The 19491-nt window shown below is 29.9% G+C and overlaps 2 protein-coding genes across 2 annotated transcripts in view; both read right to left on the bottom strand.

Annotated features, from left to right (window-relative positions):
- Positions 1–11808: 11808 nt before the first annotated feature.
- LOC130799600 (B3 domain-containing protein Os03g0120900-like) lies at positions 11809–14904 on the bottom strand. The gene has a single exon (XM_057662744.1). It carries the CDS (start codon positions 14531–14533, stop codon positions 13598–13600), a length of 936 nt encoding a protein of 311 aa, XP_057518727.1. The 5' UTR covers positions 14534–14904; the 3' UTR covers positions 11809–13597.
- Positions 14905–16136: 1232 nt separating this feature from the next.
- LOC130799378 (uncharacterized) overlaps positions 16137–19491 on the bottom strand; it is a 15607-nt gene continuing 12252 nt past the window's right edge. The window contains exons 3-6 of the mRNA XM_057662476.1: positions 17351–17549; positions 16641–17186; positions 16412–16529; positions 16137–16190 (exon numbers count right to left, since the gene is read on the bottom strand). Of these exons, the coding sequence (XP_057518459.1) occupies positions 16137–16190; positions 16412–16529; positions 16641–17186; positions 17351–17549 (917 nt within the window). The remainder of the gene's footprint in view (positions 16191–16411; positions 16530–16640; positions 17187–17350; positions 17550–19491) is intronic.

Below are 19491 nucleotides of genomic sequence, written 5' to 3'. Positions count from 1 at the left end.
CTAATGAGAAAGGGGTTTGTTGAAAATTACTATGAGTGGGAATATCATCAAAACACACAGGTAGGAACAACATCTGATGTTGTAGCGGTAGTGGGAGAGCAATTGTCAAACAATCCAAATCCATACTCACAGATGGTGCATGATGCAGTAGCTAGTGTATTTCCAAACACTTACCATCAGTTTCTTCCCTCCTAGTATGATGTAGTATCGGTAGATAATGAACCACCGGTACACGTTGACGAATATTCAAACCCTCAGTGTCGACAGTTCTTTGAAATGTTAAATTCCATAAATAGTCCTTTATTTGAAGGTTGCAAAAATGGATATTTCATGATATACCACTGAGTTTCTTCGAAATTGACCATATACCACACAAAATGTTTTAATTCACCATATACCATTGAATTTTCGTCCGTTAGCACAGAATACCATTAATGACAATTGCCGTTAGTGTGCCGTTTGTCGTAAATTATTAATTCACCATATACCATTAATTTTTTTTTTGCCTCAAATACCATTTTTTAAAAAATATAGCCGTTGGAATTGTGATAAACAAATGAAGTGTCATACAAACCAAGTAGTTAACATTTTGTTCAAAAACAAATTGACACTAAACACTATTCACCAAAAAAATACCAATATAAACATTGTTTTTGATCAGTTTCTTAACTGCAATACCATGCAATTGTCTTCCAAATTTCAGTGCCTTTTCTTCTCCACACGCCTTCAAAACACTACATATAGTATGTTCATTCAGAAAATATCTGTTGACCAATATTCGTGATAGCAGTGAGAGCGCCTTCTCACTGTAACCCTGTTCCGAGCAAGAAGTAATCATCATAGTCCAAGCAACTATATCCCGCTTGTTTATCCTATCAAAGTTTCGTAAAGCATTTTGAAATTCACCAGATTGTGCCTAGAAATACAAGATACCACTTTCTACAATCAAATTGCTCCATCTACCTTTGATAATACAAGCATGAACTTGCTTGCCTAGCTCATAATTCAGCCTCTTTCCACACAAAATCAACACACGCACTCACGTACATCGTCCCATTTGCTTTAATACCCGACTTCATAAACTCTTAGAAAACCAAATTTCAAATATCCATTTTGCATTGCAGTCCAAAAAGCAACACTTCGTTCAAAGATTTCATCGAACACCTTACAGGCTTCTTCTAACTTCCCAAATCTCAAATACCCATTAATCAAATTATTATCTACAAACACATATACTTTCATTTTACTCTTCAAAATAAAATCATGTACCACCTTAATTTTTTTCAACTTAGAACGTAATTGAAGGCAAGAAATCAACCAAAATGGATCACGTTCAACCCCATCAAAGACTCGTGTTCCAAAAATTCAGCAACTGGGTTTTTAGCTATCGTCAGATTTGATGCAAAAAATAGTATTTGACGCAAAAAAAAATAATGGTATATGGTGAATTAATAATTTACCAAAAACGGCACACTAACGGCAGTTGTCATTAATGGTATTCTGTGCTAACGAACGAAAACTCAATGATATATGGTGAATTAAAACATTTTGTGTGGTATATGGTGAATTTCGAAGAAACTCAGTGGTATATCATGAAATATCCGTTGTAAAAATCACACCAAGATGTCTATTATTGGTCGACTTACAAACCTGAAGACGGACCATCGTCTCACTGAGAGGTGTTACGACGATATTTGTGCTATTGTGAATGAAGTTTTGCAAACAACTTCTATGAAACCATAAAACAAATAGCTGCCATTGGATTACCCGTTGAGAAGATAGATTGTTATCTTAACGGATGTATGATATATTGGGGGAATAATGCGAATGCAACTTGCTATAATATTTGTGAAACTTCTAGATGGAGAAGAAACAGTAAAGGTGATAAGGTTTCGCGGAAACAATTGCATTATTTCCCCCTGGGCCCCATATTACAAAGATTGTATGCTTCAGAGACAACAGTTAGGCATATGAGGTGGCATGCAGGCACCGCACTAAAGATGGAGAGATGATACATCCGTCCGATGCTGAAGCGTGGTTGACAATCAACGACATACATCCACATTTTGCACTGGAGACTCGAAACGTGCGGCTTGGTCTGTGTACTGATGGTTTTAACCCCTTTGGAAGTTGGGGTTAACAGTATTCATCGTAGCCTGTAATTGTCACACCATAGTCTTCCGCCATTGATGTGCATGAAGAAGCCATATATGTTCTTGACCGTGATTGTCCCTGGGTCGAGCAATCTAAAGCACAACATTGACTTATATCTTCAACCACTAATATAAGAGTTGAATATGTTGTGGAAGGAGGGGATTTGTACATTTGATGTTTCAAGAAAGGATAATTTTCAACTGCGAGCAGCTTTAATGTGGACGATCAATGATTTTGCAGCTTATTCGATGTTGTCTGGGTGGAGTACTGCGGGGCGTATGCTTTCCCTTACTGCATGGACGATTCACAAGCCTTCTACCTTACGCATAGCAAGACGATTTGTTGGTTTGACTGTCATAGAAGGTTTTTAGTTAAAAGTCATCCCTATAGGAGAAATAGAATAAATTTTAGATCTGGCATTGTTGAGAAAAGAGATCCACACATTATTCAGAGTGGACATGAATTGCTAGACGATTTAGACCAATTTGGATTTTTGAGAGTAAATGAAGAAGACGCACCGAAACATAATAAGTAAGCTAGTAAGTATTTTGCTGGCTGAAGAAGAGGAGCATATTCTGGGATTTTCCATATTGGAAAACTAACATGATTTGACATAAACTGTGTGTTATGCACATAGAGAAGAATATTTTTGATAACATATTCGACACATTAATGTGCGTGCCAAATAAAACAAAGAATCACATCAAGGGAAGACACGATCTGCGCGAACTTGGTATATGTTCAGAATTGCATCCTATAGGTGCGTGTACTCTCAAACCTTTATAGTTTTTGAAATTTAGAATTAATAATAATTCATGTAACATGTTATTTTGATTATATGTAGGTACGTCTATTCCGAAAGCTTCCTATACATTAAATGAACAACAGATTTGTGCTTTGCTTCAATGGTTAAAAAGCATTACATTTCCCGATGGTTATGTGTTCAATATGGCAAGGAATATTGACATGGCCAAGCATCAATTGTTCGGCATGAAAAGTCACGACTGTCATGTTTTCATGCAACGATTAATTCCAATCGCATTCAGAGAATTGCTACCGGTGAAGGTTTGGGAAGCTTTTACCGAGTTGAGCTTATATTTTAGAAGTTTGACAACCACAAAGATATGTTTGGAGGACTTGAGGAAGATGGAAGCAAATATTCCGGTTATCATCTGCCAACTGGAGACTATATATTTTCGCCCACATTCTTTGATAGCATGGAACACCTTCCTATCCATTTTGCATATGAGGCAAGGATTGCAGGACCGGTCCAATGCAGATGGATGTATCCATTTAAGAGGTATATAAATTATATATAATTAATTTTGTTTAGTTATTATAAATATAGGTCATTCATTTATTACAATGCGGAACTAATTTTTTTAATAGGTACCATAGACATTTAAAACTTAATGTGAAAAATAAAGCTTATGTTGAAGCGTCAATATGCAACGCTTATTTAACTGAGGAAGCATCGCATTTTGTTTCCCATCATTTTGAGCCACATGTCCGATGCAGGGTCAGAGACCTTCCCAGGAATGATGATGGAAGTTACAACAATGTTATATCTGTTGTGTTGTCAATATTCAGTCATCCAATAAGATTTCATGGAAAAGAAAAAGCATATATTTTGGATGAAAGAGATTACGAGATTGCCCACAGATACGGGCTAATGAACTGTCCATATATGGATGTATTTGTGTTTGAGTTTAAAAGTTCAATTCAAAGACATGAACCAATTTGGTCAAGTCAGAGGATTGAAGCGTTTGTGTAAGAGAATTTTACATATGCGTTCAGAACGTTAGTATGTTGTTCATCTCTTAACATCTTTTATGTATGACAAAATTACGTTATTAAAATTCATAAAGTTATTTTACGGGCAATTGCTTGAAATTATAGAGGTTGAATATCCGGGGATACCTATTAAAAGAGTGACGTTGTTCAAATGTCATTGGTATGACCCAACTACTACTGGAAATAACCACGGAATAAACATTCATAAACGATATAAGTTAGTTGACATACATCAGGGTCGTTTGTATCGTATATATGATTCATTTGTGTTGGCAAGTCAAGCATCTCAAGTATATTATCTTCCATATCCGAGTACACGACAAAATTTGAAAGATTGGAGATTGGTTTGCAAAGGTAAACAAAACAAATTCGACAATGCAATACAACAAGAATCCAAAGATGTTGCTTTCCCAAAAGAAAATAGGGAACGTATTGAAATTGAAGAAGATGTTTCCCAGACACTGCTTCTTGATCCATCTGGCGAAATTGTACAATAGGTGCATGATAATGATGAAGATACTGAAGAAGATGTTGATCTTGTACTGTTAGAAGACGAAGAATGCGAAGATGAAGTTGCTGAGAACAACGATTATTTTGGTGATGAAGAGTAGCTTAATTATTTATATGTAATTGTTAAATATTTTGTAATATTTAATACACCTTTATTATATTCTTCCAAATTATTAATATTTTGTAATAGTAATAATAATAACAATAATAATTAAAAAATAATAATAAGAAAAACAACAGCAGCAACAACAACAACAACAACAACAACAACAACAACAACAACAACAATAATAATAATAATAATAATACTAATTATAATTATAATAACAATACTAATAACATATAATAATAATAATAATAATAATAATAATAATAATAATAATAATAATAATAATAATAATAATAATAATAATAATAATAATAATAATAACAATAATAACAATAATAACAATAATAATAATAATAATAATAATAATAATAATAATAATAATAATAATAATAATAATAACAATAACAATAATAATAATAATAATAATAATAATAATAATAATAATAATAATAACAATAACAATAATAATAATAATAATAATAATAATAATAATAATAATAATAATAATAATAAAAATAATAATAATAATAATAATAATAATAATAATAATAATAATAATAATAATAATAATAATAATAATAATAACAATACTAATAACATATAATAACAACAACAACAACAACAACAACAATAATAGAAATAATCATTATTATTATTATTATTATTATTATTATTATTATTATTATTATTATTATTATTATTATTATTATTGTTATTATTATTATTATTATTATAATAACAATACTAATAATATATAATAACAATAATAATAATAATAATAATAATAATAATAATAATAATAATAATAATAATAATTAATAATAAGAATTACTAAAATTACATGATTTCAAAAGGCGACCTTTTTGAAAATTTGAAAGCGGGCGATGGCTGGGTGACGAACAGGGGTGTCGCCCCCTGCAACAAATATCCCTTCTGATTTTCCCTAATCTGGCACGCCAAATCTTGCTTATTAACGAGGACTAGCGACTGGCGATCGACGGAACAGGTCGTCACTATCTCCCGAAAGTCAATGCATGTCTTCTCCATTGCAGACCAGTCTTTTCATACTAGGGGTGACGGATTCCCGAAGACCAAAAAGGAAAATTTTGCCCTAATTTCTCATTTCCTACAATCAAAACCCTAAACTTATTCATTTTTTCCTCTAAGTTCTATATGCCTCTTCAACATTCAACATTCATCTACTTAAAACTTAATTTTCTTTTCTCTATTAATCTCATCCTCATTTTCATCATTCATCTTGTGATTACTACTCATCTTCAACTCTAAAATTGTCATCTTCTTACTAAAAGGTTAGTGTTTATTGTTTATTTTTATGAATTTTTTTTATTTCATGATGATTATGATGAATTGTGTTTGTATGTCTTTATTTTTTTTTTGTTTGTTTTCGAATTATAGAGTAATTTATTTTTGTTTTCATGTTATTTTGTTGTTTCGAAATATTTTTATTTTTTTTATTTTGTTATTTTCGAATTATGGTATAATTTGAGCATGTATCATGTTATTTTTTTTAGATTTTTTTTATGTTATTTTTTAATGTAATTTTCGAAGTATAGAGTAATTTATTTTTTTTTTCATGTTATTATTTTGTTTCGAAATGTTTTTATTTTTTTATTTCGAATTATGGTATAATTTGTGCATGTTTCATGTTATTTTTTTCAAGATTTTTTTGTTCTTATTTTTAAATGTAATTTACGAATTATGGAGTAACTAATTTTTGTTCTCATGTTATTTTATTGTTTCGAAATATATTTATGTTTTTTTTTTCGATTTATGGTATAATTTGTGCATGTTTCATCTTATTTTTATCAGATATTTTTTTATTATTTTTAAATGTAATTTTTGAATTATGGAGTAATTTATTTTTTTTCTCATGTTATTTTATTGTTTTGAAATATTTTTATGTTTTTTATTTTTGAAATACGGTGTAATTTGTGCATGTTTCATGTTTTATTTGTTGTTGTCGAATTATGGTATAATTTGTGCATGTTTCATGTTATTTTATTTTTCGAAATTTTTATTATGTAATTTTCGAATAATGATGTGACTTATAGTGTAATTTATGTTTTATGTTTTCATGTTTTTTTTTTGATTTTTTTTGATTTTTTTTCACTTTTTAGATGTTTTTAGATTAATGTTTATCTGTAGAGATGTTAGTGTACTTGAATATAGATTACTTGAATATTATAGGTAGAAATGTTATGTTTGACATGATAATATATATTATGTAGGTAAAAATGTTAGTTTACTTGAATATTAGTTGTAGATTGTGTTAATTGGGAAATTTTATGCTGTAGATAGAGATTGATTTTAGTTGAAAATAATATTAGGGTTTGATATAAATGTTATAGGCAAAATGAACAACGATCTTAACGGTTAGTCTAGTGAAATCTTCTTCAATAATCTGTCAAATAACAATGTAGAAAATAGCAATGAAGAAAATACAAATCAAGTTCATGGAAGTAATGAAAATAATTCAAATAATTCTGTAAATAATATGGAAGAATACGATGAAAACGATCCTCGTCCTGATATTCCATGGAAAAAAGATTGGTAACGCGCTGATAATAAAGTTCTATCGGCTTGGAACTCCTCTAATCGACGTGGAGGAAGAGACAAAGCTGAAGCCACCCATATAGGTGGCTCTGTCCCACACGCCAGCACCATGCGGAATTTGGTGAGTATTCAGTTAATTATGTAGTATTATATTGAATTTGTTTATTATTTTTTGGTTAATTTTAAATCGTTTTTTTTTTATTTTAGGAACAATTAAAAGGTCAAAGACCCACACCCTATGAGATATTTACACGAACACATGGAGTCTTTGACGCTGAAGTTGGGGATCGTTCCCAATGGACTAATACGAAGTCGCAAAAAGTTCATGTAATAATTTATTAGCCTTTTTATTTTTTTAATTTTATTATCAATTATTAACTTGTTTATTTCTAATTGATTATTTCGTTTTATTGAAGGATGAATATCGTGCTTTATTGGACGTACATCCTACCCGCGACTCAAAGTCAAATTTGATTGGAAGCTATTAAAAATGTAGAGACAGGGTCAAGGAAAAAATGGAAAAAGAAGGAGAGAGGTATTTGGGGTTGGGTCCGCCTCCCAAATTATTTATCCATCAGAACCAACCGATAATCCGTCTTCTCAGCCTGCACAACCTGATTATGATGCCATCATTCAACAAAGGTTTGCAGATTTAGAAGTATGGCCAATGGAGTTTAACAATCGATTATGGGAAGCGGTGTGAATGGGAAATGCTCAGACTACGTATGAGACTCACCAAAGGCTGACTGAACAAATCGGAAGAAAACGAGAACTTTTTTTGAGATTTGTTCAATCACATCTCAATTTGTATCAACCCCCTCCTCCATCTCCTCCCAATCAATGATTGAATATATGTAACTTTTGTGACTTTGTAGATAAAGTTTTGTTATATATATAATATGTCCCACTTTTTTTTATTTTTATTTATTTGTTTTATGTGTACATTTTTATCTTAATATTACAACATATATATATATATATATATATATATATATATATATATATATATATATATATATATATATATATATATATATATATATATATATATATATATATACATACATATATATATATATATATATATATATACATACATATATATATATATATATATATATATATATATATATATATATATATATATATATATATATATATATATATACATATATATATATATATGTATATATATACATATATATATATATATATATATATATATATGTATATATATACATATATATATATATATATATATATATATATATATATACATATATATATATATATACATATATATATATATATATATATATATATATATATATATATATATATATATATATATATATACATATATATATATATATATATATATATATATATATATATATATATATATATATATATATATATATATATATATATATATATATATATATATATATATATATATATATATATATATATATGTAACACCCCGTCATTTATCGGGTTTAAAAATAAAATATAATATAATAAAATAAAATATAACAAAATAAAATAAATAAGTGATATTAAATTATATTATTTTACATAGTTAATTATAAGTAACAAAGTGGGGTATTTTTAACGGTAACGAGTTTAATCGCATGACGTTTTGTTTCAATTGTAATAATAACACAATAATTACTCAATTAATTAAATGATTAATTAAAAAAAAAAATAATAATAATAATAATAAGGGGGAATTTGGAAGGGGTGGCCGGTTATTGTGAGGAGGAATGGGAGGAGTTTGTAACTCCTCTCATAAGTGAGTATTATGGCCCATTAAGCTCACCTCTTAAGTGCCTATTAATTCTTAAGCATCATTTGAATTTCCTCACATTTCCTAAGCTTTCAAAGTGAACAAAATTCAGAAAATTTTCCTCTTTTCTTGTTCTTGTTTCGGTATTCAAGAAGAAAAAAAAAAAAAACTTTGTTCAATCCAATCTTCAAATCAAAGGGTAAGTAAGTTGAGTTGTTATTTATAAATTTTATTTATAAGAAATTCTAGTATGAGATTATATAATATTTCTTTCAATATGATGACATCCTATGACTTATTAGGAGGATTGAGTATTTTATATAAGTTTTCTTTAATAATCCTTTGATAAAATTGATTTGTTAAAAGGGTTAAATCATATTTCTGTTATGCAAATTTTCCTTGATTTACATTCTTTAACAAAGTTTAAATTTGTTATAAGAATAAAGTCTATTCAAATGTTAAATTGAATTTATTTTACGATTTATATTTCTCTAACAAGATTTTAGTTTGTTAGATGAAATTTTAAGTGTGTGGATTAAGTGATGTAATTATCCATGAGTTTATAAATCCTTTAACAAAATTTGATTTGTTTAAAGGATTGTCCTTATATATATATATGTTCGATTTAAAAAAAAAAAATGTTGGTTTATGATTCTCTACAAAATTTAAATTTGATAAGAGGATCAAATATTTAATTTACTTATCATGGTTATGAAATTTTAAATGTTTTTGAAGATCTTGATGATGAGTATGTCTTAAGTTGTTAGCCTTATGTTTTGATGATGGCTTAGATTGTTGATGGGACTTTGTGTATTGCCAAATGTGTGGAAATATCAAGTAGTTGTGTGATAGGAAATTGGTCTTGTTTGTTTTATTTTAGTAGAATGAAAATTCGGTTTCGGTTGGTATGTAGGTTATGAGATTTAAAAAAAAAAAAAAAGGATTTAATAATTCGAATAATAAAATAATAAAAAAATAATAATTAAAGTAAAAGGGGATTCCGGACAGCAGCTGCTACCTCGGTAGTGGCGCCCCGATCCGGGTATCGGGTGTGTTTCGTTGTGGTTTTATTTAACCGATGTGTTTTTTTTAAACCTCGTTAAAACGCTTAAAATAATTAAAAATAGTAATCGGATGCTAGAAATTATGAAATTTGGTACCCAAGATAATTGATGCGTTCCGGACGCAGCGGTGAAGTCGGATTTTTAATTTGAATTTTCTAAACTGTCCGATTTGGCCATAAAAGTTTCTGGTCAGAATGGGAATTTTGGAGCGAACATGAATTGGATGAAAACATTTGAAATTATCAAGTCTTTGTGATATTTTAGTAGTATGGAGTGGATTGTTTGTGAAAACTCGTTATTAAACGTGGTCGTTTTGTGTGTTTGTTAATTAGGACCTCGATTCATAAGAGGGTGAAATTCTTGTCGTGCTTGAACGTTGTTTGGAATTGCTGTGCTTAAAGGTACACGCTTAGACCATACTGTTTATATGGTTGTGCAAGTAATGTTGTTTTATTCCTAATCAAGGCTTTGTAATCACATAAGGATTAGACACCTCAAATAATATGAAATGATTATGTGGAAATTGAGAATTTATGGATACGTTACCCAAAAGGGTTAACAAATGAATTGGAAAATTATCAACTATTTTTCCCATGGCATTCAGGGATCTTTGTGATCACCATGGGGGTATGCATACTTAGCCTTTGGCGACCCGAACAGGACGGGCAACGTCTTAGGTAGGTGGTTGCCTTGGGATTAGCTCTCCTAAGTGTATTCCACCAAACAAATTGGAAATATGACTTGCACGACCCGCACATGTCGGGCAACGTTGCAAGGTTGGAAATAATGAACAAAGATTACATAATAGAGCCTTTGCATGCTAGGGTAAACACAATGCTTGTATTCAACCTGTTTAATATATGTATGAAGTCTCTGACGTGTATTGGTTGTTCTTTGGAACCTGCTACGTGTTATCATACGACGTGCAGCAGGTTAATCGCAGGAGGGGGCTGGAGTGAGGATTCAGCTTAGAACCCGTAACTATCAAGTCTAGACTTACTTTGTAATGAGTCTAAATAATTCAGTTTATGTAACCAAAGTTTGTGATGTTTTCTTTTATCTCGTACAATTTTAGTTAGTCTAGAGGCCGATGGGCTCTCGAGTTGTATGTAAAGACTTCTGCTGTTTGTTTGGTTTTGTTTTGTTTAGCGCTATTTTCTTTGTTGACCATATTCCTTTACCGTTGGAACGTTGACGATCCGAGTAAGGATGAGTTTTCTTGCGTCCGTTTGTGAGCCGGATTCATGTTCTCACATGATATTCCAGGTCACTTAAACCGGGCCGTTACAATATATATATACATATATATATATAAATATATATATATATATATATATATATATATATATATATATATATATATATATATATATATATATATATATACATATATATATATATATATATATATATATATATATATATATATATATATATATATATATATATATATATATATATATATATATATATATATATATATATATATATATATATATATATATATATATATACATATATATATATATATACATATATATATATATATACATATATATATATATATACATATATATATATATATATATATATATATATATATATATATATATATATATATATATATATATACATATATATATATATATATATATACATATATATATATATATATATATATATATATACATATATATATATATATATATACATATATATATATATATATATACATATATATATATATACATATATATATATATACATATATATATATATATATATATATATATATATATATAATGCGAAAAAGGGAAAAAAAGCGTACAGGCTGGCGACGGGCTGTTGGTCGCCCATTCAGATTGTGTTTGGTGATGGCATGTTCGTCTCTAGGTGCGTGGTCACCCTTGTGTTCTGAAAAATGGCGAGGAAATGGCGTCCACTTTTATTTTAGTGAGCAACAAAAAAGGGACCACCTTAAGGCTCGTCGCCCGTCCCACTTTTTGACCGTTTAGCCATCAAATGGCGATGAAATGTGTAGTTGCCATTTTATTATTCTTTTGTAGTGTATATTAACAGAGAAAGCTGTTAATTCCTTTTAAATATATAATGGGTGTGGCAGTAGTGAGAACTGTCCAAGGAACAGCGCCAAGACCAAAACACAGCCTATAAAAGCTTGTAAATTGTCATAGTACGTAGTTATACAAAAAAAAAATACCAACTGATGTTTTTTAGTCTCACAGCGCCCTAAATTTTGTCAAATCTGTCTCAATCAACTACTATTATTTGGGGCAAACTCAAAGGGCTGAAAAAAAATATACTTATTGATATATTAGTTAGGTTGTGTGTTGGTAGTGCTGTTTGCTGTTGCCTTTTTTGGTTCTCTGCGCAAAAAGAATATTTTCTTAAAATAACAGAATTGTAGTGGGACCTGCGCCTTGTATGACAACTATAGATAAATAGCTGTAATTTCTTTTGTCTTTTGCTTATAGTTGTCCTATAAATAAGCATGTAATGAAAGACTGTAATATGACAAGAAGAATGAATATACTCTCTCAATTGTGCTTATTTCTCTTCATTCTACAATATTAAGTGCAGTAGATAATTCTTTCTGTCGTTATATATAGAGCAGAAAAGTTTATGATTATTAAATTATAAACTCATTAGATAATACAGAAACTCCTATTAGTGGGGTGAAATGATTGGAGGTATAACAACACTACATCATTTAGGTCTTTAACCATCTGTTTAACTATCTTTGTGATCTGTTTAACTATCTTTGTGATCATGAGACATATATATAATACCTCCCTTTACTCTACCTTTTGAAGTTTTCTAGTCAGAGAAGTCGTTAAGATTTTAATAACAGGTCACAGCAGCTAGCAGATCGGAAGAAGCAAAAAAAGAAAGAGAGAGGAAAAAAGAGCTAAAAAAAGAATGGTTACTGATGAAGTTAATTACTAGCTGTAAAAGTTGATGAATTGGGTGTATGTGCATTAGCATGATCAAATGATGATGATCAGAAATATAACGGATGCTATACTTCTATGAGTAATGTAGCTTAGGGCTGGGGTATTTGGTGTGAACTTTTTAATGCCAAGTAAGAAATTTATTTACTATTACAACATATTTTTTATTTCCTATAATATTAATTAGGTTATGCCAATCCCTTCTTGAGGGTAGTTCCGGGACACCCTTATTTTATTATCAAAAAATTGTCTTTCTATGATTAAGGTAGTGTTTTTCTTATGTTTTTATACCAAACAACATATAACTACAACCCATATATCCTTACCCTTAATCCTCTTTATCATTTCCCTTTTCATTACATTTTATGTTCACATACCATTACCATACCATTTGTCATTAAATTTTCTTTATAGCGCAAATCAGAATATATATATAAATTGGATTAGTAATTAAGCTTAAGTTTTTTTAATACTGATAACTTATAATAATTTGAAAGAACTCATGTTTTCTAACATATATAGGATGTTAAAAAATGGTGTTCGAAAACATTTCAGATGTCCAAAGCTAACGACATGGATGAAGACTTGCCTTTGTCTGAAGAATTATTGGCTCCATTGTAGAAAGACCATGAGTTTAATGTTGATGCTGATCATCATGGAGGTTGGGTGAGGTCGAGGAAGACAAAATGTCAAAATCATGAGTTTGATTAGAGATGGAACACTCCATATTCACACCAAACAGCCTAAGTCTCTTCGCTGCAGCTTTATCTTGGACCACCGGTACCGATTCCATTACCATGTGATCATTCCCAAAATCTTCCCTCCGCACCTGCATACTCATTAACCCTCTTTCTCCTGATGATGATGATGCTATTGATACATAATTTTGTTGTTCTTGCTGTTGTATATGATTTCCAAGTCCAAAACTAGTGGAAATCACTGATGGAGATGATGAAGATCTAACAAAAATCAAGGATCCGTTTACAGCTGGATACACAGTCCCAAACCCAAATCCATATTGTCTAAATCCGGTACCACCAGCATCCCTTTGAAAAGGATGAGATTGGGCCCAAGCTGGGTACGGGTGATTTAATGGTTGAAGATGTGGATGAGATCTCAACACAAAACTAGAACCATCAAATCTTTTCCTCCAATCAATGAACAACTTATCTTTACCAATTTCACCAACACCTCTTTGAAACGACACAATATCACCAGCATCAAGCTTCTTTTCCTTTACAAAACGACTCCATCCTTTGGTCATTACATAACTTTGACTACTATTCCAATAAGAATACCTAAACCTCCATTGTTTTCCAGTCCTATCCTCGAAATTTAACAACAACCCCTTTTCATTAATTGTAGAATATAATGGAAAATACTTCTCTGCATGTTGTTTTGGTATCACTAATCTGTTTAATTTCCCTACATCACTTGGTGTTACTACTTTATCAAACATATGCTCTCTTTCTATCACTATTTTACCTCCTTCACCTTCATCAATCACCTGATCACTTGGTGTTAACATAGTTTTGTAAGGAGGATTGCTAGAAGAAGATGTACAATCCATCTTTCAAATTAAATATTGTTGTGGGTGAATTAGTACTCTAACTGAATGATAACTAAATGAAAACAAAGCATTTTAGAACAAACAATGGAGGGTTAATAGTGCATATAAGGATTAAGGAGTAGCTAGCTAGGGTTTCAGATATTTCTTTGGCACCTAACCCTTCTTTCATATAAATAGAATTTGGACAACTTTCATGGATTGAATTCAACTTAATTTCAAACCAACAATATGATAAGCCTGCTATACTATCTATAATGTAGGGATTGAATTTAAGTAAAGGTACGTAAGTTTACCTTTTTTATTCTTTTTTTTAGATTAATTTTGATTTTCTTTTTATTCTACCGAATTTTGAAGTTTAACTAATTTCAAAAAAAAGGAAAACTAATTAATGTCCAATTTTCAATTTAATCAATGAATATGAGATTATGAATATATTAGGATCTCACTGAAAATATGGTACTTAATAATGTTAAATGTCTTGTTATATAATAACATCAAATTCATTTCTTCTTCATGTTTGTTGCATTGGTTTAATCAGTAGACACTTTTGACCGTTTGATAGTATTTTTTTTCGATATTTAACTCATTTTATGAAAATGTTTAGTAAAATTAGTTGTTAACTGATGAAAATAGGGTATGAAACGAAATACACACTCTATTAAGTTTTAATGACTTAAAAAAGCATTATTTCAACTAAATCAATTAAGTAGCTTAATGTTAAAAATCAATTAAATTTAATTCATATATCAAACAAATCTGCTATGGAAAAAGTAAGGAACCCACAAGAAGGTTCTCAAGTTAGGGGAAATAAGAAAAATAGGGAAAAATTCAGAATTAATAGAGAGGGAAGACTTTATACATGGAGTTGGGGACCCTTATCAAGTATCTGGTTGGCCTCATGTGAACGCGTCTTTGTCATCCTCTTGAGAGGTACTTCTTCATAAACCAAGATTTTCCTCTTGTGATCAGGCCCATTAGCCAGCTGGTTTTTCTTCTTTTTTTTTTTTTTTTTTTCTTTTTACAAAAATTTAAAAATAAAATAACAATTGTTATACATACTCATAAATACGTAATAAGATGATATACTTTTTGTATATTTCGTATTTCTGAAAGGGAAAAGCCACGCGCCTCTTGTATATAGTTTTCCTATAAATTTAGTTTATCGTCCAAAAATATTGGTAATCTTTTTGTAGCATAGAGTGGGGCTAATCCATCCAAAATCTCTAGTATATGATGACAAGTCCTTTATAACTACAGATAATCATTTTTGGTTTTTTATAAATAATATATAAGTGGTGTACTCCATATGGGATCGAATGTAGATACCGATGTAAATTAGATGATTAATCAGCATGTCTCAATTTTTTTTTCTTTCCAAAATTTGATCAAATATCACATATTGTTTTAAAAGCTTTAAGCAATGCCCTTTTTGACATTTTGTGGACCCTAGGAAAAATATAAAAATGGAGCCCCTTCTATAATATTTGAAAATATAATTTTGAATCAAGAAAATATAAAAAATTCACATAAAATACGTAATATTCATAAAGTATTACAAATTTTCTTCAAAACAAGCAGTAAAGCAAATTACAATTATTTTCCTTCAATCTTTATCGACCCCATCAATCCTAGAGAAATCTCCTTGTATCATCATCACCTACAATGATAAATCAAAAAAATCACAAAAACTTATTTCTAGAAAACATTTCTCGAAGCAAAATCATTAACAATAACATCTGCATCAATTTTCGCTAATAAATCTTTTTCAATTGATAATATGGTCGAACCATTCAACCTCTATTGTGACATTGTAGACCTCAAATAGCTTTTAATCAGTTTTAGCTTAGAAAAACTTCTTTCTACTGATGCCACAGTTACAGGCAAAGTTAAAAAAATTCTATACGCAATTAAAGCATTTGGATAGCAATCTGCATACTTTAAAAACGTAAGAATATCAATAGCAGACATTGACGCATTTGGTAGTGTATTTGTAACACTTTGAATTCAAAATAAAAATCATCAAATTCAACATCAAACGAATCAACATGAGAGAACGTGGAGTAAAAATTAGCACAAAAGTCTGCAATTATTTTCAAATGCTTTCAACCTATTTGAATTTAACACTGCTTTAAAATTATTTTCAAATGTTTGCAATTGCTCAAATCTTGTTTCCAAAGAAGAGATTTCTATGTCTACAACTACAAAAAAGTACTCAATTCTAAATATATCATCTAGAGATTGAATTTGTTCATCCTCACCAATTTCATCAAATTGTCTTTTTCTAACTATATGACGTTTAGCAAGATGATTTGCCTCTACACCCATTTCTAGTGCAAAACTTTTAGCAATTTCTAAACTAGTAGTAAAACCTCCTTCCCTATAATTTCTAAAAGATATTAGTATGCCTCTTACTTGTTGTATGCAAGTGTCAATGCAAATGGACTTAGATTGCAATTTTTTACTCGCCATATTCACAACAAATAGAATATCATACCAAATAACCATACCATGAATAAAGTCCAATTTCTTAAGTGCATTAGCCAAACTCCTAGCTTCACTCTTTGATTTTGCATCTTCACAAGATTCAAATAGTTTTAACAAAGCTTTTCTTATTTGGGGAGTTTGAAATCTAATAGCCTTAATACTTTTTATCCTACTTTCCCATCGAGTGTTACACAAAGACTTCACAGTTAATCCAGGAACATTCTCAAATAAAATATCTCATCTTTTTATAGAGCTCAAAAATAAAGAATATGCACGTTAAACAATTTCAAAGAATGAGATAGCTTTTTCACAAGAATGGGCCATATCACTCACAATAAGGTTCGAACTATGACAAGCACAAGGCATGTATAAGGCCCTTGGATTAATTTCAAGAAATCGACTTTGAACTTCTCAATGTTTTTCATATTTGAGTCGTTGTCATAACCTTGACCTCCCACATCATTCATATTAAGATCAAGAGATTTCAAGACATCTTGTAAAACATTAAAAAGTCCCAAACTAGAAGTATAATCTACATTTCAAAAATTCTATAAAGTATTCCTCGATCTTAACATTTTCATGTTTACACAACTTATAATTAAATTTATTGTTCTTTATAACTAGTATCTAGAGTACAATCAAGAATAATAGAATAGTTTTTAGCCACCTTAATGATCATAACTAGAGGTGTTCATTCGGGTGATTGGCTTGGTTTCGGAAGGGTGTCACTCGATTCAATTGAATTTTGAAAAAATTATTTTTCGGATACATGTAGCAATGGGTCACACTCGGGTCAGGTCGGTTAGTCACGGTTCGGTTGAAGATCGATTATTCTATCTATCGGGTTTGCATCGGTTCGGTATCTGTTGAAGTTCGAATCGAGTGTCAATCAGTTTCGAGTTGTGATCGGTTAATAATTGGTTCGATACAGATCGGGTCTGGGTAATTTTTCAAGTAAAACTCGGCTATGAATTACTATTTACTATAGATCGAGTCAATGTCACATTAAGTTGCACTAGTGGAAAAAAACGTATTTGTTGCTTATCATTTGCTGCAGTTTTTGTATATTCGCAGCAATAAATAGGAAAAAGAATTAAAAAAACAATTAATTGATGCGGTTTTGAGGTGTGACCGCAGCAAATACTCAGTAGCAATATTAATTGTTGTAGTTTTGTAGTGCCTGCAGCAAATAACCCTTACAAGTCTAGTTTAATTGCTGTGGTTTTGGTGTTTGCCCGAAGCAATTACACATTTGGCATTAGTAATTGCTGCGGTTATCTTGGGCTCGCAGCAAATAACCATTTAACAAATATAGCCCGCCATTTCAATGTTTCTCGTTTTTCACAAAACTCGACTACACACTTAATTTGCTGTTACGTTAACCTCTCAAACCCATTGAAAAAACGCTTCATCTTCATCTTCACAAACGTAACGTACAGCAGTTTCTTCAAAGTCGTTCTTCATCTTCATCTACAAACTCGAAAAACGCTGTGGGTTAACAGTTTCTTCAAAGTTCTTCATCTTCTTGGTTCATAAACCCACGAAATTTAATACTTTGGTCTTGTTCATCTTCAAAACCCATGACATTAAGGTATTTTTTATCCTTTTAATTTGTTAAGCATTTAAGTTTTGCATCATGAAAAAACTCAAAAATTATGGCAACCGTTTGTATACTAATTTTGTTTCTCTGTTTTTCGTTATAGATAACATAACCCACGAAATCAAGGTAATTCTATTTATTTTACTGATTTGCAAGTTCATATGTTTATTATTTAACATGTAATTTAGTAATTTAGTGCTAAAAATATCAATTTATTTGTGAATTTTACATTATTCAAGTTTATGTTATTAGTTTGTTAAATATTAGTGTAATTTGTTAAAAATGTGGTTTGTTGTTATAGTTATATCTTTAACTATTAGAATTTAAATATGAATTTATTTACAATGTAGTGCTTAATATTGAAGTATGAAGTATAGAATTAGAATATGAAGTATGTATATTTAGGGTTAAATAGATTTGGTATAAATAAGTATATATTTTTTTAGGGTTAAATATGTTTGTTAGAAATAAGTATATATGTTTAAAAGTTGTATATTAATTTTGTTTTGAATTAATTAATCACACTAATTAGGATGACAAAAGATCGTTCTTGGATGTATGGAAGCATTTAATCGTCGGAATTTATTGATAGCGTATTAGAATATTGTAGTATTGCGGTTGAATATAGTGTTAGGACGGGGGGAGTTGGTTTTTATTGCCCATGTGTCAGTTGTGGCAATGTATAAAAAGGTAGATAGTGTTGATATCCTTAGGGAGCACATACTTCGACGTGGGTTTAGGCCTCAATATCATGTTTGGGTTTGGCATGGTGAGGAGGGAGTTTACAAAGAGAAAAGTGTTGTTGAGGACGTCAATAATGTGGCCGATGTCAAAGAGGATGTAGTAGATGATGTTGATGGGTATGAGACAGATG

Source organism: Amaranthus tricolor, chromosome 14, assembly GCF_026212465.1.
Source record: "Amaranthus tricolor cultivar Red isolate AtriRed21 chromosome 14, ASM2621246v1, whole genome shotgun sequence".
NCBI lineage: Eukaryota > Viridiplantae > Streptophyta > Magnoliopsida > Caryophyllales > Amaranthaceae > Amaranthus > Amaranthus tricolor.
This window is presented reverse-complemented; position numbering and strand designations above follow the sequence as displayed.